Source organism: Mastigoproctus giganteus, chromosome 6, assembly GCF_048544385.1.
Source record: "Mastigoproctus giganteus isolate SK-2022 chromosome 6, ASM4854438v1, whole genome shotgun sequence".
NCBI classification, from domain to species: Eukaryota; Metazoa; Arthropoda; class Arachnida; order Uropygi; family Thelyphonidae; genus Mastigoproctus; species Mastigoproctus giganteus.
Window position 1 is genome coordinate 70,087,491 of NC_143580.1, and position 18,528 is coordinate 70,106,018.

The 18,528-nt window shown below is 37.8% G+C and overlaps 1 protein-coding gene across 3 annotated transcripts in view; it reads right to left on the bottom strand.

The window, feature by feature from the left end:
- LOC150084399 (cell adhesion molecule Dscam1-like) overlaps positions 1 to 18,241 on the bottom strand; it is a 395,640-nt gene extending 377,399 nt beyond the window's left edge. For all 3 annotated transcript variants that reach the window (XM_090375205.1, XM_090375204.1, XM_090375206.1), the window contains exon 1: positions 17,733 to 18,241. In XM_090375205.1, coding sequence (XP_090231331.1) covers positions 17,733 to 17,799 — 67 coding nt within the window. In that variant the 5' untranslated portion in view covers positions 17,800 to 18,241. The remainder of the gene's footprint in view (positions 1 to 17,732) is intronic.
- Between the last annotated feature and the right edge of the window lie 287 nt (positions 18,242 to 18,528).

Consider the following 18,528-nt stretch of genomic DNA (forward strand, 5'->3'; position numbering starts at 1 on the left):
TTTGCAATGCCAACAGCTTAAATCATTTGAGACCCAGGAATGTAAAAAAGGAATCCTCAATGCGAATGTGCATACTATCATTCAGTTTTCCAATAAAACTCCAGTAATATATAATTCATTCTTTCGAAATATTCTCTCTAAATTCAAGTTATCTGCAAAAACCCTTGGTTCCACCTCCTCCTGATTATAACTACAAAATCATTAACCATAAAGAGGTATCCGCTATAGCTTTTTATAATCCTTCAATTGGGACATCCGCATTACAAAGCCCGGGATAGCCATGCAACATCTACACGACCACACTTGCAGGACTGATGCGGATAATGCCTTTGCCAATATTGAGAAAAAAGAAGTGCGAATATCTGTAATTAGGAAAATCGTTCAAGGGATAATTATTATAAAGATGCGCTGGTTAGTCGAGTGATTAATGTTTGTTATTATCCTGTCCCATTATTTTAACACCTAACATGCTTTCAAATAATAACCTACAGTAAGGCAGAAGTTTAATTCTCTCTTTAAGCGTAAAAATTGGCATTCAGAAAATGCTAATACGCGTGCGCGATAAAAGACCAACTTTTCATCCCAGAAAATGTATTGTCCGTTTCGTGCGATTTATGACAAAGAAAGGTTTCTTGGGATAAATAATTTAAACCGAAAATTTGCGATGTAACCCAACTTCCCCCTTGCTACTCCCATCTGCAGTAAATAAGAAGGTCTTTACTGCAATTGCCGGAAGAAAGCCAGCTCTTTAAAGGAAATAAGATCACGAGGAAAGAAGGTAAAAAACAAAGCCAATCAGACATAATGGACTAAGTGACCTTACAAAGATATAACAAAGCGGTTAAATGGAGTTAGTTTCTCGATTCCACTACTTTCAAAGAACAGATTAGCTAATTCCATCAAAAGTCGAGAATGGATAGAAAACACAGCTGCGGGCCAAGGAACTGTACGTCTCAGAAGTACCCACAATTCGTCAGTGCTGTAACCTAGAAACGTATTTGCCAAGTGTAATATAAATAGCAACATAAAAATTACAGAAAAGAAGCTTATATCAAGAGTACATTATATCAAACATTAGCGACTATTACTCATTATAGCCCATGTAAAAATATTAGAGAACCAAATGTCCAGATGAGTGAATACTTCTTATTTAATATATATAAATCAGCGCGCTATTTATGAGGGCTGTTTGAAAAGAAGTCTTTTGAAATGTAATACTTTTTATGTCCATCAGTTTTACGTAGTCCAGTCCTCAATATCTTTTGAGATACTTCCATTTACCATCTGTTGAAAAACATTTCTATAAATGTAGATTGAACACTTGAAAATCCAAATGTGGATAGGTCTAGCGTATACTGTCAATGTCCAAGTACTTTCTGCTTGTAAATTTTCAACCATTGCTACAATTCTGTTCAAGGATGCTTCAGACTCTGCAAATTATCGAAGTTCGTTTCCATATTCGCACGCATTTGTGTCTTTATTCGATCTCTTTGGGACAACAGACTCATCAAGCCATTCTGCGCAGGTCTTTTGGTCATTGATCAACTCTTTATACCAAAAATGTACACCTCTTTTGAGTTATATAACTTATGAAGCTCGTACACTACTATAAACAGTTGATGAATTCAGAAAAGGGCATTCCTTTAAAAATTGAAAAGGAAAAGAATCGTAGTAATTTGTACTGATTCATGTCTTCATGGGTGCCGCCATGTTTAAGTACAACAGTTATTGGTAAGTACGATCTCTTAACTGAGAGTATTATCGATTAAAAGTATACTATTTATTAAGGAAGAGTGCTGCCATCACGGAACTTTTTTTTTTAATAATCTTGGATTTCTCACGAATCTTCTTTAAGCTGAAACCAGAATTAATGCAGGTGTTTCCAATTTCCAGTATTTCAAAGTAATATCCTAAATATTTAATCTTGCTCTCTTCATATGTTTGCATCTTGGTGCCCCTGACATGTGGAATCAATATTTAGCTGTTCACAGAACGTGTGTGTAGTGCGACAAGCAGAATAGAAAATCCGTGTTGGATAGCGCCTTGGGCGTACGTGAGTGCGCTTTGGACTTTTCTCTTGGCTTCTGCATGTTTTAGAGTCGAAATTACCTCAGGTGTTTACGATTTTTTTTTCTTCTTCTTCTTCTTCTTCCTCCTCCTCCACCGTGAGGGAGTTTGGTTCTTACTCTTCTAATGAGTGTCATCCACTGTAACATATTAAGAATTTGCAAAGTTTTCCGATAATTCAATAATAACAAACGTGTCAGCAAGAAAGACGAATGAGTTAATTTTAAGAGTGCTTTTAACAGGAAACACTTAATTTGTCTCCAGCAGTGACTTTTAGCCTTTCTTAATCGCCAAAGTTTGCTTCTTCCGCTTCTAGTAGACATTAATTTACGACAGTATATGGATAGCGCCTAAAATTTCATTATGGCTTCTTTCAGGAAGAGTTTAAGCTAACTATTCAAACTCAAAGAATAATTTCACCATTGAAACATGGAAGTCAATATTTCAAAGTACAAGTTTAGAGGCAGTCTTTCTCAGTGCTCAATTGGACTGCACTGGATTGTACGTGGAATCGGGCGTGCTTAAAAATGTGCATGTAGAAGTACGCAACAGTCAACAGCACATGGACTGCAGTGTCTGAACAGTCAATACGATGATAAACCAAGACGCTAACCGATTCTTCCTACCTTCTGTTTTAGTATTTGAACTCTTCGTGGTATGGCTGTATGTTTCGCTCACTCTCATTGCTGTTATGATTTGAGGAGGAATAATGGGTGGAAGGATCTACGAATACAGCATTCATTGCGGCTGATTCTGATTCTAACTGCTGCCATCAACAAGACTGGTCGTTGTCACTTCTTCCTCTTAGGAATCACATTCCCTAAGATTATGCTATTAAATAAATCCCTAGAAAAGCGGAATTGAGGATTATCCGGCTGTTGGTATACCTCGTTCACAATGCGCATATCAGAGTACCGGATGATTGAACATTCCGTGCTCCATCTTTTCTGCAACTTTTTGAAATCTCAAAACGTATATTAAGTTATCAGAAGTCACGGCCCACACCTGTGATTGAAGAATATTGTACTAAATATGCAAATATTTTTGGCGTCTAAGGATGATCAGCGGATTCATAAGAATTCATTGCAAAAGCGAACGTAGAAAGATGAACAAAAATAAAGCGCTAACACACGATCAGAGGAAGGAAGGAACAATTGGATATCAAGTGGAGAAATGTTTTTTTTTTTTTTTCTTTTTGTTGATTCTACTGAGGAATTAAATGATCTCAATGAAAATCGGCAGTTGAAGAAACAGAATCCAAACGGTTAAACTGACCCAAGAAACGTTGTTGTAGTAGGGGCATCAACGACGTGTATTCTGAGGTCGATTTTCTGTTTTCTGGACGAAAAAAATTGGAGTTTTCGGGAGGAAAAACCATCCTACCTTCTGCCTGAGACCGACTAACTCAGCCCCGTTGTGGAAAGGACCCATAAAAATTCCTCCCATCATCAACCGGACTCGAATCATGTCTTTTCCACTGGGTGTGGGGAAGACGACGATCCTACTTTGTACCCACAAGGATCGAACGTGCTTGAGATAGCTTGTTATCTTATCCCACCATCAGACCTTACAGAAGCCTAGTTTGGAACTGAGAGTCGCCAATGCAAATTGTTTCCACGACATGTACAGAACAGAATACTTAGAGTGTTGCCCCATCTATGAGGTTAGGAAGAGGCAGTATCATGGTAAGTCAGCTGCTTCTCGTGGTATGGATTAGATCCATTCGTAGTGCTTGGAATTATGAATACTCGATACTACAATGACGTCTGGACAACTTGCAATGCAGTCCTTACACCCTTCAGCACTAGAATACTCACAATTCAACATTCTTGGTATGGACTATAGATCGTTTATTTAGGACAAGGCTAAGACCGCTGTCTTTGTTAGTAGAGACCATCAATGCATTAAAGGAGGAAGGGGTTCAATACCATCGGCTCTCTACCAAAAATCAGCAGAAAACGTTGCCAAAGTAACAATGCACTAGTTGTTATAACCGATTTTTCTTTATAGGCTGTACTCACCTCCAACATTTCTGGCGCTTTAGGAAATAGCAATAATTAATGATTCGTAACAGGGGAAAAAAATAAGAGGGCAGCAACGACTTTTATGGGCGGAACGAAAATTCGTTCCGTTTCTGCGCATCCACCACCTGGCCCATCATTCTTCCAACCAGCTCATGGCAAAAAAATATCCAGTGCGTCAGCTACAATATAAGGTGTATGGATAACCTATGTGGTGTATCTGATGCGTATGAAAAAATAAATAATAATTGCAGATATATTATTGAGCCGATTTTAATTACATTTGAAAAATCGTTCTAATGGAGCAAAATATAAAATTTCGTGAAAATCCATCCACTAGGAGTCGAATTATTACATGCGAACGGACGGACGGACAAATAAATAATTACTAGATTTTATCGTTTCGTTTGAATGAAATTTAGGAAAAGTGGGCAAATCGTTCTAAAAGGCCCAAATATAAAATTTCATAAAAATCCATGAAGTGAGAGTCGAGTTATTAAATGCAGACGAACAAAGAAATACTGCTGGATTTGTATTGGTACGATTTTAATGCAATTTCTTACAGCTCGACAAATATCCAAATATAAATTTCATGAAAATCAATCCAGAAGAAAACGAGTTATTACATGCGGACGAACGAACATGTTGATGACAATAGACGCATATGGGACGCGAGTGGTTTCAGAGGAGCATATTTAAATAAATATAAAGCACAAACAACCAACTTTTTTACATCTGTAAATATTTATAATGATTATTTTATGCTTTCATATACTTCCAGTTAGTGATTATTCACTCCTGGACTGACTTCGCATAAGAATAAAACCCAGTCAGTTTTGATAGTCATACATTAAGCAAACTGGATGACAAAATACTCAAAATTAATTAGTTATAAAATGCTACAAAGTTCATTAACTTATCCACTGATGGCTGTCTAATTCTTGATACGAAAACGTTGTTATATAAGAAGTAGTTTTAAAATTGCCTTTTCCTTTCTACTAAAGGATTTCTGTGCTTTTTTATAACCCTCATCGTACGCTTTAAAAAAAAAAAAGCTAATCTTCTAACGCAGGTGAAGTGTGAAATAACTGCATGCGTGCTGTCTTGCGCGAATAAAAAATCGCCAGTATGTGAAGAGTTAGACTGGCACATTTCCCACTCAAACTGTCAGTGCAAAACTTGCCACGATGTGTTCAGTTAATCCATTTGGCCCAAGTTTCATAAGCACAGAAACTTAAGTATATTCAAGGCAAGTTGACATTTAGTTTCTTCCAGTAGCAAAAAAGTCATCTCGGTTTTAAGAGTTTTGGTCAAATGCCTCCAAAGAAACAAACAGCAAATCTTAATCTCTTTCACACGTATCTTGTTGGATTGCAATAATAAAGGAAAGATATTCTGGGAATATAAAGCCAAACCAAAATGATTGCTTTGGATTTTCCCAATAAATGATGAGACTCCTCGAAAACAAAACAGATTTCTCTGCAGGTGTCATTTATCTGAGGCTTGACGTTGAGTGACACTTTTGACGTATGGAAATGATCAGTCAACACCAGATGACCTTGCCAAGAGATATATTTCTTCTCTAAGAGAAGTGCTTCACATTCAGATGGCTGTCATTTGTCATAATTTTCTTCCAAGCCAATCGCTATCGTTTTCTTGAGACTACAGAGAATTGATGGTTTACCACCATTCTTTTTCTTTCCACCAAACATTCGTTAACTTATTAACGTTAATGCGAATGTGTTCTGTACAAGATTTTCAACGCAATGAACTCTCTACCTAAATTTAGTATGCGTGGATGCATGTTCTTCACGGTTGAATTCCACTTGAAAAAGAATCACTTCGAGTTAATGATTCGATTGTTTAAATAAGTGAAAACAGAAATGGTTAAGAGATTTTTCAAGGGAAACAACTCGTCTTGTTTATCCCCCTGTCAGGGTTCATTATTGAAAAAGGAAGTCTTTAAGGTCTCGATTTGCATTTACTATCTCGAAAATTACCATTTTTCATCCCGAAAAATATACCCCCATAGAATATTTGCAGAAAGAATGCAGTTTCTCATTGTATACCATGAATTGCCTCGGCACTACGCAATAGGAGTGTAAATGTAAGATCCCACAAAAGACAGAGTTAACAGACTTCCAGCGTGGAATCATAACAGGATGCCATAAGCATTCGGTCTGTACGTGACATTTTAATGGCACTGATCGACGATTTTTGATGTAATCTGCAAATGGAAACTTACTGGCGCTGAAACCATCATGAAATGATGCAGAAAATCCCCCCAAGCTGAGGGAACCTGATGTATGAAGAATGATGTATTGCATATCGGTTTTGGGATCGTGCAATAAAAGGAACCCACGGATAAAGTGAGATCGGATATTCCCATTTTCTCGCAAACATGGCTAATGATTACGAACAAGTTAGTCTTCAATGATGCGATGACTTTTCAGCTATCCCTATGAGTGAACAGGCACAATTTGCGAATATGAGTAGTGAAATGGACACGACAGGGGTTTAATGCCTGTCGTGTCCAGAAGATGATTCTTTGCAGAACAGGTAGTAATAAGAATTGTCTATCTCGGTATGGTACAGATTTGTTTAACACCCCATTCCAGGAAATTTTCAAATGTTATTTGTAAAAAAATCGGGGTAGTCCAACAACTCAGCTTCATCTTTTTGATGAAGAAGGACGAGACCTTTTTATAATCCGCATATTCTCCATGTTTATTTCAGAGATTCGATTTTTTAAAACCTTAAGCTGCTAGTCAAACTGAATATCTAGAACTTACAGAAAAAAATGAAAATTCTTTTGTCTCTCTGCTGAAACAACGAGAATGGTTAAAAATTATTTTTCGTATTATCTCAAAGTTGCGTATGCTGGTTGTCTTTATTTCCCTGTTTTGTGTCAATACATTTGTTAATGGCTCACATTATGCTTAAAGTAAGCATTTTAGAGTGTAAAATTAAGACCTTGTACCGACAGATTGAGAACATAGCAGAGTTTTCTGGATATCAGGAGATAAACCATCATCGTATCCTACAGTTTTAGGTTTTCACACTGCCACCGAGTTGAAAATGCATCTCCTCGATAAAAAAATACATTTCAAGATAATTTGGAATGTGTCTGTGTCATAATCAGCAACAACTGCGTCCCACAGACAAGTTGATCACGATTTTAATGCTGATTCTGGTCAACAACTAGATTTTGAGCTATTAAGATATCCCAAAGAGACCAGGTATCACATAAAAAACCTTAAACAACTCAACGATGTAGCTCACCAATGCACTATTAACATTATCTGTATGTTAATTACTAACTTACCATTAATATCTGTACACTTGCCTTTAGACAAAAAAGCGCTTTTATTATGTCATTTAATAATTTTCGCTGAAACCTTTTTTCTTTTATGATGGCTTTCAATCTTCGTGGCATACCTCAACCAGCTTTTTATAAATGTCAGGTGATATGTTCTTCCACTCGACTTTTAACGCAGCCACTAGTTCGGCCTTGTTCTTTGGGCAATCTCGACGATCCAATACATCCCAAAGACGCTTGATAGGGTTCGTATCAGCACTATGGGCTGGCCAATCCAACTTTTCCACACCCATGTCCTTAAACCATTTTGTTAAGACCCGATCGGTATGGCATGGCGCCTTGTCTTGCTGACACAAGTATGGGCCTTCCCCAATGTATTGCCATAATGTTGGAAGTACATAATTATCCAGGATATCCTGGTATTGCACAGCATTCATGGGTCTGTCGATAACGACTAATGGGCCCAAGCCAAACCATGAAAAGAGCCCCATACCATGACACTGCCTCCACCAAACTTCATTGTTGGGAGGATACAATCAGGAAGGAACTGTTCCCCTGGCAGCATTCGCCACATCCAGGAACGGCCATCAGACTGGAAGTATGAGAACCTCGGACTCGTCTGTCCATAGGACTGTTTTCCACTGCTCTATAGTCCAGGATTCGTGTTCCTTACACCACGTTAATCAGCATCTAGCATTTGTTGAGGTGATCAATTCTACTGAACGTGTCATCTTGCATGTCCACTTTTGAAATTGCCTGTTCGAAGTCCAGTGGGCATATTTATAGCAGGTTCTCTGATGTGTTGCATGCATAGGACCTGTTTCCCCATCCATGGAGGGGTGTCCAGATATTAATGGTAGGGTAGTGTACATAAAGACAGATAACATACAATAAAGGATTTAATAATAATATAGTGATGCACTCTGCGAAGAGTTTCCAGTAGAATGTCAAGGTGTCATGAAACCAGAGTTGTATTAGGTAGTGTTGCGACCGCCTGCAGCACTACCGAGCATGGAAACTTGATTATGATTAACAACACTTTCCTCAATTAACCTCTGTTCCTGGCGTGGCTCACAGACAAACACTTGTCGCATCAAAGAGGTTCTCTTCTCAATCCTTTCAAACGGCAACTGTCCCGAAGCGCAGCGAACGTTTCTGTTCATCTCTCGATGGACCTTTATGAATAATATTCTGATTATATCCCAACACGATCCCATTAGTCAGGAGTTTGCGCCTAATTATTTTGAGAAATGTAATAATTTCCGTATTTAGCAGTCACATAAACTCGAATCACGGTAAACCAAAACACACTACGCTCTGCTCAGTCAAGTCATATCAATCATTCCAGGTACCATGCAGACTTTCTGTGCCTGTTCTGCGATCACCTGCCTTGCATGGTCCTTCAACTGACAAGTTAGTTAGCGTATTTCCATACTTAGTGCTTACGGCGTCAATTTGTCCCGGTGTCGCTTTGTATAAATAATTTATTTTCATGCCCTTCATTTCCGCATGGCGAGGATATTGCTCGTTCCAAATTTCATCTCCGTGCAATTAACTGTTTCCGGTCTAGTGACTTCCAAGAACAGGTGACGCAGTTTATTTACAAACATTCTGAAGTTCGCTTGAAGCTCAATGCGTCTCTGCTGGAATGTTCGCATGAGGAAGAGGCAACACTCCAAGTGGTTGCATCTTTGGTATGAGTTGTTGCAGTTAGGCACGGAATGAATGAAGCGCGATCTTGATGAATATAAATACCTCTTAAGATCAAAGGGATCAAAACTTAAAACAGGAACAGTGGCTAGAACGGTAGCCACTATTCTAACCACTTCTTCTGTAAAGGAAACATTTCTTGAGTTTCACCTTCTAATATTCTATCTTCCATCAGCTTTAGAGCATTTTATCCTCTATCCACAAACTTTCACAGAAAGCCAGGTGGATAACAATTGTTGCTCTTCCAAAGGAAAAAGACAGACAGTTTCTCGAAGGATCATTATTGGCCTTTATAACACCATGACGAAGCTTGTATCGTTCTTTGCACAGAAATTCTTGTTTTTCATCTTTCAAATTGGACAATTCGATCACCAAAGACAGAATTGATGGATGAGGTATGTTTACACTTCATAGCCTTAACGTTTTCGGAGAATATTTTACAGCCTAACCCAATACTATTTTCATCCAGAACGCACTCGCAACTCATAATGTAATCGTTGGCACTCAATTAAGTTCATTACAACAACACTAGATGCATATTATTAACTGTGCAAACAGTTTTGTGGGTTGCATATTGCAATTTGATTCAAATGTAGTCTATTGTCAAGTTACTGTGTTAGAATTCTGTTTATACGCAGTGGAATACCGAAAGAAACAAGCTATAAATAACTCTGTACAGTATCCTTAGTGGATAACCATAACCAACTTGGGACAAAACTTATTTTTTTGTTTTAATTCATTTCATCTTTGTCTTCATTCTGTTTTTAAATATAACGTAGGCTTTGATATGCAAAGCAGAATATAACAAAGGGAATGTTAATAAATAGCGAAGCCTTACTTTCTTAATGCAATGAAATGTATAAAGAACTCAAGAGTACACATTTCAGTAGTAATTCCCATTACTAAATCTTGGGAGAATGTCTTAATTTATGTAGAGAGCTATTCAGAAAAGGAGTATTCTGCAACAGCAAAGGATTTTGCTTTAATCTAAGTGCATGCTTTGAAAATGCAGAAAAATGCTTTTTATCCATTAACAACAACACGGTATTCTATTTTTGGAATTATTCTTTAATGCACATTCGTAACTGACGATATTAAAAAACTCGGTACAATGTTTTAAACTCCAATTTTTTTTCTTTCTATTCATAATGATCGCTGAACAGGAAACAGAGACTAAGACCACATATTGTTCCTTTTATATTGTCTGTAAATTGCGTGTATTCTGAAGTCTTCTGGATGAAAAACCAGAGTTTCCGGGAGTAAAAGCCATGCTACCCTCACTTGAGACCGATTAACTCGGCCACGTTATCAGGAGATAAACCATCATCGTATCCTACAGTTTTAGGTTTTCACACTGCCACCGAGTTGAAAATGCATCTCCTCGATAAAAAAATACATTTCAAGATAATTTGGAAAAAGGCCTATAAAAATTCCTCACGCCATCGACGAGACTCGGGTTCAGGTCTTTTCTACCCCGTGGGGGAGGACGGCGATCCTACCAACTGTGCTACATGAGAGGGCTGGTATAAAGGTACAACTCCAGTGATAATCTCTGACACCGTGGTGAGGATACAACTCCAGTGATAAGCTCTGACATGTGGTATGAGAACACTTTTAAGACTATCTTTATGAACTGATTGTACTGATGGATTCCAGACCAACCTCAGACTATCTTTCCCAACTGAACACAAGTGCATAAGCTCAAATTAACTTCAGCATACCATGTCTGAAAATGATAAAAGTTGAGAAATATAAAAGGTACATTGAAAACTATACCAGCAAGATATCGCCATAAAATTTCGGGAGCTCACAGAAAACGAGATATGTAACTTTGTGTCCAAGGTGCTTATCTTAAAATATTACACAAGTTCTGATATGCTTGCATTATTACAAAAAAAGCTTATGATGAAGATTCAATGAAATGGAGTCAAATGAATGCGAGCTCATGGATGCATCAATGATGTTTCTCGAAGTAGAGACTCTTCACCCCAACAGCAACTGATATCACCCCACAAAACATGGAAAAGCGGCGTTAACGCATCCATCCATGCTCAACTGACCTTGCACTATTCGATTCTGGTAAATTTTCGGAAAAGTAAGCTAACTCAACGAAAACTTTAATTGCTGGAAAATTCTATAACTGCTCAAAGACACTGTATTGAAAAGCATTGATTTATTCAGTCGTTTTCGAGAAAAGAAAACATCTTTGTGAAAAATTATTGAATATACTTTTTTTTGGGAGAGTTTGAGAAATTTCGTCGCTCACTTTCCCATCAAGATTCGTGGTGGCATTTGTTAGTCCCATTACTCCAAGTGTTCATTTGCCCCGTATCCTATCAAGCCTTGTTAACTGATGCAAATAATGCAATGGATTTCAATGAGTCCTGAAACTGGTACAGATGAACTTCCTGTTCTTTGATGCCATCATGTTTTTCAATGAAACCAGATAAGAACTTAAATCGGTTGCGCATTCGCAGTACAACTTTGTAATTGACTTTTTTTCCCCTTCTGTTATCTTCCACAGTTCCAGCGCTTTCTTAAAACTGTCGCTAGGAGCAGTACCATAGTGACAGCCATAACTGCTTGTGATGGCTTTGCCATGGACAACCATAAGTGTTATAACTCTATCGCTTCCCGCGTTGCAGATATTTACTTGGAAGTCTGCTTCAGTTTCTTCTTCATATATGAACATATATAGATAGACAGAGAATACGAAGGGAAATAACGAAAACTCCTCGATGAAATATGAAGATGCCGTCATGCATGATGGAGTGATATCGGAAGGAAACTGAAGACACGTTCCTAAACAAATAATTCTTTTCTCTATTGGCTATTGCTCTCCTTCCTTGCAATAAAGCGAAAGATATGTGGAAACTTGGTCTCGCTTTACAACTTTCTTCTTCCTTATCACTTAACCTAACATCGGAAGACAAGGAGCTGCACACAGGGATAACTGCCAGTGTAATGTAAACAGCTTCCCGACTTGCCAAAGTATCGCCTAAGGAAATCTCCTTGTGACATCTAATAACCAACCCAAAATGGAGAACTTATCTTTTTTGCCTCCACTGGTCTTATCATCTCTGTGCTGATTGCTCTAACGTTGCAGCCTCTAAGATTTTACAGAGGACTACTTTAATGACAGAACCATGGAAGGAATACTTAGTATCTCGACAAACAAAGTATTAATCACTGAACGATTAAGAACAAGGCAGTTGATGCGAGCGTGGACGGGCAACTTCAAATTCACCTTAGGTTGCAGAAATGTGCGTCAGCTTCTCCAGTTGCAAAGAGATATTAAATTTCAGAAAATTACAACTTGGCATGATTGGATCGTTCGTTGGAGAGTGCATTTAGAGACAACCTCGGGCAGTTTTACTGCTGAATGCTCCATCAGTGTCATTGATAGAAGTCGGCATATTTAACCGTATTTGAGGGCTGAAAATGTCACAGACAATAATTATCGGAGTGCAGCGAATGAAGCTGAACTTTGTTCATCAATAGGATGCGGTAATAACTTGCAGATACTGAGGTAGAAAGACATTTGACATCGGGTGTATTATCGGAAAATGTCAAGTATCGTCCTGGAAATGCACAGCTCTGATAACCAATATCCCTTTTATCTTTCCCATTCTGTCTACACTCAATTCATTTATACGCGTGTTCAATAATATCTAGAGTTTCGCTATTTCTCTTAAAACGTTTTCCAAAAATGATGCCCAAGCGTAATTTCAGTTTACTGGAAATTTCCTTTTTTCGACTGTTTAGAAACAAATTTAAGAATAAACCAATTTCGAAACCATTAGAGAAAATAGCTGTCAGAAAGACCTCCAAACGAGTTTAAAAGAAACTGTTTGTGTACCTTGTTTCAGAAAAGGTTTTCAAACAGTTGTAAAACTGAATTTTCAGACACGTTTAAACCAGTTTAAGGAAAATATATTAATGTACTCGGTGCGCAATATGTCGGGCTCGTTAGATTTTTATTTTGAATTTATTACCTTTTTTTTGCGATTAATGGAAGTGAAATATAGTTAATAACTCCCGATAATCTTCACATCACGTCTTGAAATACTTTGTATTCAACAGCACAGTGCGTGAAATGCAACACGTATTTTAGGCTCTGTGATTTAATAAACTAAACAATGGTAGAATACTGTCAGCGCTTTAGTAATGCAGTTTACTTATTTCCTTCCGAATTCCAAGCCAGACAATTTAGATTCAGCTCAGATATATACGAACAAGTGTACAGCCTTCTCGTGGGATTGTGAATTTCAGCTGACCCTGTTCGGAAATATATCTGGCATCGGTAGGTAACCATATTCTGAACCCTCTTCCATCGACCGTTATTTACTCATAGTTTGCAACCGATAAGCTATTGGCAATCTCTTTTCACAGTTCAATTTTCGTTTCCCCAAAAAGCAACGCTAATAATAGAATTGTGATATTCTCGTAACTCAAAGCTAAGCTATAAATCTAATTTATATTCTTCCTGTAATTTAATAACAACTGAAATTTAACACGTATTTGAAGTCCCTGCTTTTATTAACATAAGTAAATTGCAATATTTAAGATTTATTGCAATTTCGTGGAAATCATGCATTTAGTAAACTGATAACAAAAAACGAGCAAAAAGCAAAGACTTTTCTGCGCGAATCAAGAATATTTCCTGTCAGAGCATCCTCCATATTGCCCAACAATTCCTCCAATCACCGCATAGTAACCAACAATATTAAACACTTCAGCACAATGTGCGGTATATGGAGAGCCTAACTTTAAATCTTCTTAAAATTAGTTTTATAAAAAAAAAAATCTTCTTGACTACATCTCAGAAAAATGAATAATCTTTCTAAGTTAAAACCGAATTAAAAAAAAATCCTATTTAAAAACAGTTTAATTAAATTTGCGAATCTGTTTCTTAATTCCATGCCCTAACTTCTTAATTTGTTTAAAAAAAAAAGACGTAGTTTGAGAATGCAAATTCGACCAGAACATGCCACTCTTGAATCCTTACACATGCAGAATACCTTTATTTAAATCGACTGGCCACGAATAATTTAAAAAGTCAGCACAGTACTCCTTTTGAACGCGGCCACAGATACGCACTCTGTTTAAAATCTGTCCTTAGTCAGTGAACTAATAAAGTTGTTCATTGGACAACCCTATTTATAGATATTCCTAAAAAAAAAAAATCCATGCACGCGAGACTTTTGTTAAAGCCCACAACACCATTACCGATAACACATAGCCCTCCGACAGCTGCTTCGACATGAAGGAAATGTTGGAGAATTGGTCCGACGGGTTTCCTCAATGCGATATTTAAACTTCTGACACGCAGGCCGAGGTTTAAATCACACGCGCGCGCACACACACACAAGAATGAATGACATGTGGAGATGACGTGTCGTGTGATCTTTAGCCAAACACAGGAATGCTGCCTCAGTTACCATACTAATGAATCATTCATATCTAGTAGTTATGTCGTTGCCACTCGAAGCTGCATAATATACATAAATAAAGGGCCGTGTCTGTTAAAGCGAACAACCCCAAACTCAATTATGGCACACAATGTAGCTCTCTTGTATATAGAACAATTACAAAGTTATAGGAAGATGACTGACTATAAGACATTGGTCTGAAAAGTGGACTGCGTCAAATCCAGTGACCAAGTACAATATACAAAGATTTAAGCCTGCCTCCCATTTGCCATCAGTTTTTCTTTCTTCTTGTTTTTCTTAAGCATTTACAAGTTTCCCCTCCCCCACCCTGGACAAAGAACTCCACGAAAGAACGATTGTATTATCGCTGGCTATTAGACCACACCCAATCACTGTCAACAGCTGATACACTCGATGTAATCAGAAGCAGCAAAAAATGAGATACACCAAGATCTTTCTAACCACACCTCTGACAGAAAACCTTGTTTAGCTCAACAGTTCTCTAGCCAGAGATAAAATATTAAACAACTTATTGGAATATGCGATTTTAGTTGGATTATCTCCAAACTATAACGTGCGGGTAGAGAATTCTGCAAGCTGGTGTTCGTGCCTGCCACTGCCACAAATACGCGGCTCATTGCAAAAATAACCACTGCCGTTAGATGTCAAGAAACAGCTGCAGATGCCAACTCCTGGATGACTCGGAATATAAATGAATTTATTTCTTTTTGATATTTAAATATTTTCTCTTCAGCGACCGGATTCTTTAAAAAAAATGGAGTTAACATCGGCTCCAGGAGTTAACAGAAAGAGAAATTTCACATTGTTTCGAGATGGCTCTTGAAAATTAACAAACCAAAGCAGGGTATAATCCAGGTTTCACGTGATATATTTAAAATAGGAACATTTAGGATTAAGCAGAAAACAAAAGAGAATTTTTAGAAGCACCTTAAATAGCAAATATCACAGAAAGAGAAGTCTCTCAAGCGATTGAGTACAGGAAAAGAAAGGCTAAGACGCATCAGTCAGCGTGGGAACTGACAGACAAAACAACTTAAACATGAGAAAACACTTTTCGTTTTTAAAAGACGCAGTAAACAAAGAAATACGAATAAGAAATTGGGACTGACTCAAAGGTGATGGTTGTTATTGGACAATTTCAAATGGAAGAGATAAGGTGCAAATTTTCCTGCAGAAATCGGTGTGTGGAGAGGAAGTGGCAGTTTGGTTTGGAAGATGGAGATATAGTTTTAAAGTGTGCATATTTCGCCTAGGGTTGGCTCACCTGGTCTTTCTTCAGTTAAAGAACAACGAGGAACAGAATTTATGGTGAACAGTTTGAATAGTTAATAATGTATAGAAAAATTGTTGGATGTGATGCAGTGAGGAAACTGGGGAGAAAATCAGCTGAGGAGATAAAATCCGCGAGAGGCAGTCGACAGTCGAAACAGAGATGCAGCGTGCCATAGAGAACTGTTTATTTTATTTTTATTATTTAAGTTTCTTCTAATTATACACCAAAACCTTCTTTCGGTTTTTATGTCAAACCATCAACAACCACAGGAATTCATTTTCTATCTTTTATTTAATTTGAAGGATCAGATTAACAAAATTAGCACTTAGGCACGTATTTGCCACGCATCAGCATCTTGACACGGTCCTTTGATGACTGTTTTTCTAATTAATAGCGAGTACAGATTGAGTGAGACAAATCCATACCGAATGACATCATTAATGGGGTCGTTAAATAATCCAAAAGGACTTAATAATCACTTGGGGATTTCTATCGATTTTTCCTGGTACATTTTTAGAACCCTTGCGACATAGATTGACAATCATCCAGTCAGCTGAAATCTGTGCAGTGGGTTAAGTATTATTAATAGCAAAGACGATGGTATTAATCTGATTGTAAATCTACAGGATATCATTAGAAAGTTGATAAATTACGCCAGAGTCAAATTAGACACGCATTTGTCTAAGAGATTCGAACCGCAAAATTAAGCATTGCTTATTTAAAAGTGCCCACAGATAACTCACGGATATTCTAAGTTTTTCTAGATGAATAACAGAGGCCTTAGTGATAAGAAAAATCAGTTTCTTTTTATTTTCAAAAGAAATGCCTAGAAAATTAAACTCTTGATTAATTTTGTTAATGAATATGTTTTTGCGGCTTTGGTCCAAAAGAAAATGTCAACTAATCTAAATTAAAATGTTACTTTCATCTCCTGAAAAATGTTCAGGAGGAGCCCCAACAACGTTCATTATAAAATCTATATTAAGATGAGTTTTTTTTTTTCAATTGAAAACATGTATTAACTTAGCGTTATCTTTCAAAAAAAGCAGGATCCAATATCTGTTGATATATATCCAACGGGATTCTGTTTACCACTGTCATTGGTACAGGATAACTATTGATTTGTGGAAATGAGACTTTGCCAAATGAAAAACTCGTATCTTGCATGGAAAATGAAGACGGGTCCAAGGAAATGTGACAGATGGGAAGAGAGAGAATTTCATTCAATTTAAAACATAAAATATTCATTTTTATACGCAAAATAAAACTTTGGTTATATACTGCATAAAAAAATCCGATAAAATGAAATGAGAAACGTATGTTTTTAGAAAAGATATTCGACAGGGTGTAGATAATTTAAAAATGCCAAATATTTCCAATCTTTGTTGATATGTTATCAGCTCGCATTTCGAAATCCTAAATCGATGGAGGATACAAACCTTTAATTCTGACTTTGAGATGTAGAATAAAAGCTACGCTAATTACGCGATAATACTTTTAGATTGGAAATGCGTTCGCCGAAAAAAAAAATATATTTCATACCAAAAACAAATAATCCAGATATAAAAACCAGAAGACAAACGACTATAGGAGAATAAAAATAACCACCAAGATAACTTGTAACCCTGAAGACAAATGATATCACAAAAGATAAAGCAAAGGCCAGAATATAAGTAATAACAAGCGAAGAAAATTGATAACCCCCAAAGGACATAGTGTTAACTGAACAGATAACAGACATCTAGCAGATGGAACAGACCAGATGGATCCAGTTACGATTTGAGCACGATTTCAAAATTTAATGTTTTTTTTTTTTTAAATTACTACAAGTCAAATCACGTGGAAGTAACCTTACCGTGTAGGTGTGAGACTGACATAGGGATACTTACAAAGCATGCACGTTACCGTCCACGCGGTAAGCAGACGACAACACATCACAAAGTTTGTTGATGTCATTCCACTCTTTTTAGCAGACGAAGAGCGTTGCGTTGCTATGGGAGGAGAATAAAACTACTTGTTGGGTGTGTTCGAGGATCACAATCAATGACAAAGCAACGGGAACGGGGGGACTTTGGCAACAATCCAAACGCTCAAGTGCATCCAGGCTGCGTTTAGAAACATATGCAAATGAGGCGATTTCATTATCTGCATCTGCAATCGAAAAGATGAGTATCCACTAGTGGAGGGTTGTCAGGTAACGCGTTCAACAACCACAGCACTGACGGTGACAACAAATCTCGACAGGAGTCCCCTCAGCTACCGTTTAGCATCCTTTGAACTCGTTTTTCCCGGAGATTTACTTCGCTTCTTTGGCCACCAACATCACCAACGGCGGCAGGCACGCTCCACTACTGAACTCCGCTCCTTCTTGTCCACGCACGAGACACACACGTGCACCAACTGAGAGGAGAGTCGCGTGCTTTCAGTGCGGGCGAACGGAACGCTTCCTCGCAGTGGAAGAGGGAGGGCGGGCGGACGTCGGAACGGCGGGGATAGCCGCGCCGCCATTGGCCGAGAGTTTCGCTGATCATTGCCGTGTCAAAACAACAAGAACCTACCACTCGTCAAGCGCAAACACTCGACGCTCGCGAACGGCCGTCGACGGTGCGATGCCGAACTTGATTTAAGCCTCCTCTGGTGAAATATGGAACACATTTCCACAAAACGAGGGGGGTGGGTAACGAA